Source organism: Salvia miltiorrhiza, chromosome 4 (assembly GCF_028751815.1).
Source record: "Salvia miltiorrhiza cultivar Shanhuang (shh) chromosome 4, IMPLAD_Smil_shh, whole genome shotgun sequence".
In the NCBI taxonomy this organism is placed as follows: domain Eukaryota; kingdom Viridiplantae; phylum Streptophyta; class Magnoliopsida; order Lamiales; family Lamiaceae; genus Salvia; species Salvia miltiorrhiza.
Genome location: NC_080390.1, coordinates 40,001,126 through 40,011,143, shown reverse-complemented (window position 1 = coordinate 40,011,143; position 10,018 = coordinate 40,001,126). Strand labels below are relative to the sequence as shown.

The 10,018-nt window shown below is 40.5% G+C and overlaps 1 protein-coding gene and 1 non-coding gene across 2 annotated transcripts; both read right to left on the bottom strand.

Annotated features, from left to right (window-relative positions):
- Positions 1-1,312: 1,312 nt before the first annotated feature.
- Positions 1,313-1,393, bottom strand: TRNAL-AAG (transfer RNA leucine (anticodon AAG)). The gene has a single exon. It is a non-coding gene; the product is annotated as a tRNA-Leu (tRNA).
- Positions 1,394-5,524: 4,131 nt separating this feature from the next.
- LOC131021635 (malate synthase, glyoxysomal-like) lies at positions 5,525-7,628 on the bottom strand. The gene is made up of 2 exons (XM_057950888.1): positions 7,126-7,628; positions 5,525-7,050 (listed from the first exon to the last, which is right to left on the bottom strand). Exons 1-2 carry the CDS (start codon positions 7,510-7,512, stop codon positions 5,737-5,739), a joined length of 1,701 nt encoding a protein of 566 aa, XP_057806871.1. The 5' UTR covers positions 7,513-7,628; the 3' UTR covers positions 5,525-5,736.
- Positions 7,629-10,018: the final 2,390 nt, after the last annotated feature.

Sequence of the window (10,018 nt, the reverse complement as noted above, 5' to 3'; positions counted from 1 at the left end):
CTGGAAAATAAATCTACCCTGACCAATGCTTTTCTTGAAAACTCCCTTACCAGGCCTCCAAATGCTAGCAATTCGACTTCGCATGAGATTGAAGTTTATAGTCTGATCCGTGAGGAATCGACCAACCAGACAAAGATCGACAGAGACCGATGAATCTCCGGTGATATCATCATCAAGGAGCAATTCGTCGTCTTCATTTGAAAGGTTAAGTCAGCCATCTTGTCCTTCAATAAACAACACGGAAATAACACCACAAAAGAAAACCAGAGATAAAAACAAAACTAGGGTTCTCAATAGAAGAGAAAAAACGGAGGTTCTCAACAGAGGAGAAAAAATTGCATACTGCCTAATTAATGGCCAGATTTTGATGTTTTAAGATTAGGGGCCAAAAATTGATTTTTGTTCCTCATTATGGTCATTTGGGTAGATTGTTTCAAATAATAATGTGGTATTAATTTAAATATTTAAATATTACTTTAATTGTACTAATATGTTGAAGTAATATATATTTATAGTTTGTAACCTGCAAAAAAAAAAAAACTAATACAAATACGAATGAGATTTAAATTCATATTTCACAATATGTATGTAGTAAAATACCGGTTTCCTTCAACACAATTTGTTTTAAAAAATCGATTATATCTATGAAACAAATATTTTTCAAGCTACGACACCGATAATGTTTATTCAGTAATTTCTATAAGAGTTTTTGTTTAGTGATTGAGATGAAGATTTATGTATGGAACACTTTGCACGTGTTAGGGTTTGTTGGCCCATATTCTTCACTTTTGTGAGGATAGCTGAATAATCTAAAATATGGTGCTTCGTTTAATGCAACTGAGATCATTGAAAACCAAAAGCATGAGCCGAGTCAATGCCATAGTATTTTAGGGAAAGGAAAATAAAACAAGTTAAAACAAAATATATTTATTAACTATTAATATTTCAAAGTCGAACCCCTAAAAAAAGAAAGAAAAAATATCAAAGTCGAAAGTGTGTGCATTTAAACAAAAAAATTGTCATGATTTTCTAGTTTAAATATATAATTAACACATTAAACAATATTATATTAAATCTGGCATAAACAATAAGAAAGAAAATATCAAAATCGAAAGTGTGTGCATTTTAGAAAAAATTGACATGATTTTCTTCTTTAACTATATAACTAACAATTAAACAATATTATATTAAATCCTTCAAAAAAAAAACAATATTATATTAAATCTGGCAAAAAAAAAATAAGTAAGTTTAAATATATATTCAATACATTAAACAATATTATACTAAATCTGACATAAAAATATATTATAATTGTTGAGAGTGGGATTTGAACCCACGCCCTTTCGGACCAGAACCTTAATCTGGCGCCTTAGACCAACTCGGCCATCTCAACTTATGCTTTAAATGTTATCATAAATTACTTTATCCATATGTTAAATTTCTAGTAATTCATAGTATTCAACTAAAATTCAAACTAACGAGGCAACAATATGATAACTTAAAAATAAAGAGCCTGAATTGCACTAGCATCTTTCAAATAATCGCTGCAAATATTTTTTTAAGTTAATTCAGATGGCGTAATTTATTTCATTTATATTAGAGCGGACCGGATTCGAGTTTGCGCGCGGATTAGGTACATTTGGCACTATTAGTGCCAAAAGTACAAATAGAAAAAAAATCAAATAAATCGGTACACTTGGCACTATTAGTGCCAATAGTGCATTGCACGAATGGTACAAGTGATCATATTAGTATCATAAGTGCCATATACTTGTGCTGATACATTGTCTTATCTTATAAAGATAAGTGTAGTTATATAACTGATGAGGGGTAGGATCCCCTGTCAGCGCAGACCTTATATATTTAACATTATTATGTATATATATGTGAATAAACTGACAGTGCAGACCTCGAAGGACCAAAGAAAAATCTATTGAGGAGTGGTATTGAATTACATGGAGCTAGCCTGCACATCACTTGAAGCATTACCGAAGGGATAACATCTGCGCAGTCGCGAAGGGACCTTGACCGCATGAATTATTGAGAGCGCATTCATGAGGGATCACTCCGACTGGGGTCAGCGCAGACATGTCGCGAAGATTGACTGCGCAGCCCGTGACCATGTTCTGACAACAGGCGAAAAGCTGCTAGTTCGTTATATGAAGGACAATCACCAATGATAACGACACCTACACGGAGGTCGTGCATGAGGAGTGCGTGTGTAATTGAAAAGACTGATGTACCCTCTTTCCATGTTGTCTATAAATACTACACTTAACCATTGTAATAGGGATCCGAACTTTACTTCTGATTTTACACTTTCCCCTCTGTAATCTGTTGGTTGAACATTTAAAGAAACATACTTGGAGAAAGTTAAAGTTACCGGTGTTCTTATACTTCAGGTCGATCTCTATCTTACTAAATGCTTTCATCGTAGAGTTGATGAGTCTGTGTCTCACCAATAACCATTTTGAACACTTTCCTGTAGGGTTTAGATTCTCCATTTAAGGTTTAAATTTCTCATTCAGGATTTAGATTCTCCATTTAGGGTTTAAATTCCTCATTTAGGCTTCAATAATCGAATGATACTTTTGGCACAAATATTACCATTTGTGCCAAAAGTGGCAATTTACTTGGTTTTTTCTTTAATTTTTGTTGGTACTTTTGGCACTAATATTGTCATTTGTGCCAAAAGTATCAATATTAGTGCCAAAAGTACCAATTTACTTTTTTTTTTGCTTTATGTTTGTACTTTTGGCACTAATATTATCATTTGTGCCAAAAGTACCATTTACTTAGATTATTTTTTCATGTTGATAATTTGGGCACTAATAGTGCCAAGTGTACCTAACCCGCGCGAAAACCCAAATATAATTCGTCCTAATTAAGGGCAAAACAGTTTTAAAACGTAAAAAATAGTCAAAATTTGTGTTTTACTGTTCAAAATGGCTATCTTAAAATGGGACTAAAAAATAAATGTATGAGGGCAGTGATGGGGCCAACTTATCCACAAAGATATTTTGATATTTTTGATATCTACCATTAAGATAATGTCTCAGCCTGCTGCAAAAAAATGCTTATGAAATTTCACTTCCATATACTCCCTCTGTCCGCGATATCGTTTCCACATTTGCCATTTCGGTCCGTCCGCGATATCGTTTCCACTTTCATTTATAGAAGTAGGGTCCACAAACTTTCACTCACAACAATAGTGGGATCCAAACTCCACTCACTACAATATCCACTACTATTTACTACTATCCACCACTTTCTTAAAACCCGTGCCGTCCACAATATGTAAACGATATCGCGGACGGAGGGAGTATTAATTACTATTACTATACACTATTGGAGTAATAAACAAGAGTACAAATTTAACTGGTTAATGACCCCTTGAAAAATTAATGTCACATTTGTTACAGAGGGTCCCTGCGTTACTGACAGGGTTTGGATATTGACGGTTCTATTAGAACAACCACAATTATAGAACTTCACACAAGCACTTAAAAACGGGGAAAAAAATGTTCCTTGTTCGGTCCCATTGGGGTACTGAACTGTGTATGAGGGAGGGGTGGGAATACATTAGTAGGTTATTTTTGTCGATAAAATTAAAACCGAAACTAATGTGAATAGTGAGTGAAAGATCAGTTTAAGAAATGGTTCAAGGCTGAGACTGATAATGAGTCACTCAGTTAACTTCAGTGTGAGGAACTGGTCGACAAACTGAAGTTCAGTTAAGGGTTCAGTCTTTTCAGTTTTGAAATCAAAGTAGTGTTAGAAATCTTACTGACTGTCTTCAGACTTGTCAGTTAGACTGATGACACTTAGGCGAAAGCGATTTGAAATAGCCTTTAGTGAAATAAAGTATCAGTTTTAGGGTTTATCCTTTAGATTATCAGTATTCAGTATATGTCAGAGATGTGCACAGATATGAACTGAAAAACTGAAAGCAGTAAAGAACACAAGGATTTTTACGTGGTTCGGAATACTGATTCCTACATCCACGGTCAGTAGATCACACAGACAATTGATTAGGCTCGTGCTTACGAGTGCACAACAAATCTTCAACTGAAACTTTTCAGTGTCAACACACTAGGTTGGACTTCTCTTCCTTAGCTTACTAGTGCTAAGTAAACCACACGTTTAACTTGCGGGTGCTAAACAACCTAGTGTTCAGACAACTGTCTCGAACACTCTCTCAAACGCTCTTTTCTCACTCTTGAAAAGGGGTTCGAATTTCAACTAGGATTACTGAGAACAGGCTCTCAGTAATCAGTTTTTAGGCTAATGATTATGAAAGTATATGCCTAATAAAACTAAGAGAATGTATGTTATCAGTTAGACTGATAGTTACAACGATGAGTATTCTCTTCTTCGATTCAAACTGATTGCAATGAATTTGCTGAGTCTCGAGTTCGACAAAGTTTCAGCTTATGCGTTGAATCGGTGAAGAATGAGGTTGATCCTTGAGCTCTATTTATAGACAGCATCCCGAGAAAGATCCGTTGGAGGAGGTCTATCTTTAATTTTCTATCGTGGTGACTCATATTCAAATTTGAGCTTAGGTCCTCAGTCTTCGTTCTTTCTTTCGTAGGAGAGGGTGTTACAGAATAAAGCAGCACGAAAGGGGAAACTCCGTATTCTGAAGGACGATTCTGCAGATCTTCGTATTAAATGCAATTGTACTTGCTTACTTTCCACGTGACTTCCTTTGAAGTGAATGAAACAACCTTAAACTGAGAATCAGGTTGGGACAGAGAATAAGTCCGAGATTTCAACTGATACTTTACTTCAGTATCAGTCTCTGCTTTATCCGACGTGGCATGTATAAGTGTTTTCGTAACACTGATACTTCAGTATACGTGTCCTTCCGTATGAGTCAGCAGTCTGAGTCTTGGTCTTCAGTTTGACTGGAACTTCAGTCTTCGATCTTCAGCACTTCAGTCTTCAGACTTCAGTTCTTCGATCTTCAGTCTTCGGCACTTTAATTTTCAGACTTCAGCTCTTCAGTCTTTAGTCTAGCTAAAAACATGAACTCTAACACTTGAGTCCAGAATTACTCTAGTCTAGTGAAAATAAACTAAGTGTTTTGAAATCATCAAAACAAGGATATGATATTTCTATTAATTTTCCAACATTCCTCCTTCCTTTGTAATTTTGAACTTAACAAACCATCGGTAGAAATGAAGGATGGTGAAGCCGAAGTAAATGTCTATAATTTACAAAAGATAAAAACTACCCAGTTGAAATGTAAATGGGAACATTTTTTCAAATCATATGGACACAGGTTATGGAGTCAAGAAGTGGTATTTGAAAGACATACAATGTAAACCGGTGGTCTTGTGAAACCCGACCGATTTAGAATACTTTTCGAATAATAGGTTAATAAGGAGATAACTCGTGTCAAGATCTTAGTATGAGTGTAAAAAACTTTGTTTAGGGTAGAGTTCTCCCACTTGTCGTAATCCGACAAATATTTAGAGGCAAAATCCCACAATTGAAAAAAAGGTTAATTACATGAATAATCAGATCATATTTGCACATTTTTCTCCTTATGGATAATATTAATTACGTACAACTAAAGCATACATTGCAGGGGCGTTGATACAAAATACTCGCACCACACGGAGTTCCATCATGACGATCAGCAAACATTAATTTATTAGCAGCAAACATCAAAATGAGAAGAGTGAGATGACGACTATGATGGAGATGGTGACTAAAACATTGGAAATTTCAGAGCCTAGAAGAAGCGAGTGGATGATGGACGACGATGTGGTTGTAGGCATCAAGCGTGAGAAAATCGTCCAAGACCTGCGCCGTGCATTGCCTGGCGAAAATCTTGCATGCTTCTCTATACATCCCCTTGTTGAATCTCTCCTTCCCAACCTCTTTCTCAATCCTCTCCATCTCCTCTTCCACCACCCTCCCGAAGAGCTCCGCCGTCACCTTCACTCCGAGGCCGTCGCCGTCCAGCTCCACGCCGTATTTCAGCCACTGCCAGTTCTGCACCCGGCTGATCTCCGCCGTGGCCGCATCCTCCATAAGGTTGTAGAGCGGCACCGATCCGCTCCCCGTGAGCCAGGCCGCCACGTACTGGATCCCCACCCTCGTGTTGAGGCGGAGCCCCTCCATGGTGCGGACGCCGCGCGGGATCTGCAGCAGGTCCTCCGCCGTGATCCCGGCGGCGTCCTCGCGCCTCGCCGACTGGATCTGGTTGGCACTGCCGCCCATGTTGCTGTCGAACACCTCCATGATTGCCGGGATGAGGCCCGGGTGGGCCGCCCAGGTGCCGTCGTGGCCCGCCCGGACCTCCCTGAGCTTGTCCCTCCTGACGAGCTCGAGCGCGGCCTCGTTGGCCTTGGCGTCGTTCCGGATGGGGATCTGCGCGGCCATCCCGCCCATGGCGTGGACGCCGCGGCGGTGGCAGGTCCGGATGAGGAGGTCGGAGTAGCTCCTCATGAAGTGCTGGGACATGCCGACGAGGACGCGGTCGGGGAGGAGGCGGTCCCGGTGGGCCTGGAAGGTCTTGACGTAGCTGAAGATGTAATCCCAGCGCCCGCAGTTGAGCCCCACCGAGTGATCCCTCAGCTCGTACAGGATCTCGTCCATCTGGAACACCGCCGGCAGCGTCTCGATCAGCACCGTCGCCCTGATGCTCCCATTTTCTATACCGGCGAATTTCTCGGCCGCCGTGAACACGCTGTTCCATATCCTAGCCTCTCTGGAATGCTCCATCTTGGGGAGGTAGAAGAAGGGGCCTTGGCCTTGGCCTTGGTTGCGGCGGAAGGCGGACCAGTTGTGGAAGAAGTAGAGGCCGAAGTCGACCAAGCAGGCGGTGGCGGGCTCGCCGTCGATGAGGATGTGAGCCTCCGGGAGGTGCCAGCCTCTGGGGCGGACGAAGAGCTTGGCCGTCTGGTCGTTGAGCTTGTACACTCTGTTTCTAGCTGTGTCGTGGTAGCTTATTGTGCCCCTCACTGCGTCTCTCAAGTTTATGTGGCCTCGCATCAGATTCTCCCAGTTGGGCGACAGTGCGTCCTCGAAATCAGCCTGTCACTTGAGAATAAGCACTACGACTACGATACATAAAAAGGAAGAAGGAATTGAAAGAGTGAAGAAGTCGACCATGAAAACTTTAGCTCCAGAGTTGAGGGCGTTGATGACCATCTTCCTCTCGACGGGTCCAGTGATCTCGACGCGGCGATCAGCGACGGCGGGGGGCGGCGAGGCGCAGAGCCAGTCGGCGTCTCTGAGGGGCTTGGTGGCGGGGTCAAACCCCGGCACGGCCCCCTTGTTGTAGCGCAGCTTAGCCTCCTTTCTGCAATCCATTGCATACTTGATATGGTTCCTCAACTGCCTCTGCAGAGTCGCCACAAACTCAAGGGCATCCTTGGTCAGAATAGTCGCAAATTCGGCGTCGTATCTTCCCCTTATGTCCACACCCTCCGCCACATCGTACCCCACAATGCTTTTCCTTGTTTCTCCTTCAACGAGCTTTCCAAAACCCACCATTTTGAAGAATTTGATTATATGGAGAGGGTGGGAGGAAGAGAGCGTTATATAAAAGGAAGGGGCGGCAAAGGGATATGCTTGAAATTGAATTGCGTAATCAATCGGATATTGGAATGATGTTGTCAGCTTGGGAATGGAATGGGATATGTGTTATGGGCGTAGCGTGTTGGTTTTGATAATCGTGCCACCCTCGGGAAATGCATTTTGCTTCGGATATCACTTTGTCTCTATGCTCAAATCAATTTTAACGAATTGGACCGATTAATTTGGTTGGTTTATTTATTTCTATTTATAGAGGGGAAAAAATGATAAATTTTTTAAATACATACTTATGTGAGTTAATATTCTCTTTTTGATTTGTCATTTAAATGAGCATTTTTTTAGTTAGTATATTTATACAACACAAACATAATAAATGAAATCCTTATTTCACTCACTTTCACTTAATAATTTTTTTTAAATTCGTATCATTCTTAAGTAAGTGAGTATTGAAAATATATTTACAAGGAACAATGAGAATATAATATATAAAAATATTAAATATTTATTCTAATATCAAAATGAATTTAGACGAGTCATCATTAAGTGACAAATGGATAAACTTATAGGTCCATCTTTTTTATTGGGTGCAATCACAAAGCAATCTTACTCAAGTCCACTGCTTAAACTTTTCCTTTTTGTAAATAAATAAATTAATGATGTGGTGATCGGCCACATTAATAAAAAACCAAGATCCCATGGGGAGGGTCAAATAAACCACCCTTTTTACCCAAATCAAAGGACTTGCCAATATTTGAAATCAAATTTTCATTAAAAGCATAATTTCAATGTAAAAATCACATAACTTTAAGATAAAATCATGATAAGGTGAATTGTCAATGAATTTAGCTGAAAGAACCTTAAAAAAATGAGAATCAAGGTTGTAACTATGAATGACCTTCTGAATCCAAGTAGAAGAGATTGTTGTGATAGCATTACAAGTATAATCAAGAGCGTTACACTGAGAAAGAGCATCAACTTTGTTTTCTGAACCTTTCTTATATTGAATCTCATATCCAAACCCAAAAGTGTAGTAAGCCATTTTTGTTGCATATATAAGATTCATTACCTTTTGTTCAAAAAGGTATGTCAAGACTAGTTGATCATATAAAGTTGGTATATAAAAATAAATTCTTGAAAATTGGTGTTAAAAATGGATTTTAACTAAAATTATGAATTTATATGCATTTAACCCTTGATTAAAAGCATAAGAATTTCTATGTAAAAATTCTGAAACTTTATTTTTTCTTTCCTCTTTTACTTATTCTTAGTTTTTATAAACTACTAAACATATTGTCCTTTTTCTTTTTAATTAATTCCTTCGAAGTTTAAAATTAATATTTCAACAAAAGGAGAAAAAGATGGTGGAAATTCGAATTTGAGTAAAAGGAGCTTGAAAGAAAAGGTTACGACAAAGTTGGTCCTTTCCGACTTCCAAGATTAATTACTCTAGGGTTAATTACGCCAAAAATCATGAACTATACCTCCATTTCCAAATTTACCATGAACTTTGTTTTTTATCAGCAATTTCATGAATTTAAAGGGTTGATCAATTTTTCCATGCTTTTTTGCTCCGGTGAAGCTCCGAGCTGAGATGGCAATTACGAGCTGACATGGCGCCGACATGGTGCCTACTATGACTGAAAATTGACACATGGCAACTACGGGCTGACATGGCGCCGACAGGGCACTGCCCTCTGCCGCCGCCGCCGCCCTGCCACCCTTCTCCACCACCATCTCCAGATCAGCCACCCTATGCCGCCGCCCTCTGCTGCGTTCTCCTACCACCACACCAGATATGCCGCCTTCATCTTCCCCCTCGCGCCACCACCACGCTAGATCCACCGTCTCCCTCCCTCCTCCCACCCCCAAATTGAAACCCTAGGACCGCCTCAAACACATTACAGAACCAAAACAATTAACATCTGGAAAATCAAAGCAACGAATTGATGCAAAATTCTCGAGTTACCGACCAAGCGAATTGGCTATCGAGCTCAACAATGTCGCAATTGCAGAACACGCACCAGAGGCGATTCTGGTGTGCGAGCTCGGGAAGGATCGGCATCGGAGTTTTGAGGAAGAATTTGACGTCGTCGGAGAGCTTCGATTGGAAGCGCGAGAGGAGGCTGGAAAGCGAATTTACAGGCCTCGCAGAACACGAATTCATGCGGTTCGTTTCTGCTCTTCTTCTTCTTGTCGCTTGAAATTGAGTTCGCCGCTGTCTCCCTCCCTCCTCCCACCCCCAAATTGAAACCCTAGGACCGCCTCCCTCCTCTCACCACCGGCGCCGCGCCACAGATCTTAATTTCAGAATCGCAGCGGTGGCGCACGATCTGGTGGCGAAGATGTGGCCCTAGGACCGCCTCCCTCCTCCCACCGCCGCGAAAATCTGACTCCAGCGAGCAGCAGACTCCCTCCTCCCACCGCCAAGCGGTCCCGATGACGTCTAGTGAATTTCCCGGCTAGG

Bases quoted from the DNA above. Each gene is read 5' to 3' on its own strand.
- LOC131021635 (XM_057950888.1), bottom strand. From the start codon at position 7,512: ATGGTGGGTTTTGGAAAGCTCGTTGAAGGAGAAACAAGGAAAAGCATT. The intron at 7,051-7,125 runs GTCGACTTCTTC...CTCAAGTGACAG, and splicing joins CTGGAGCTAAAGTTTTCATG to GCTGATTTCGAGGACGCACT.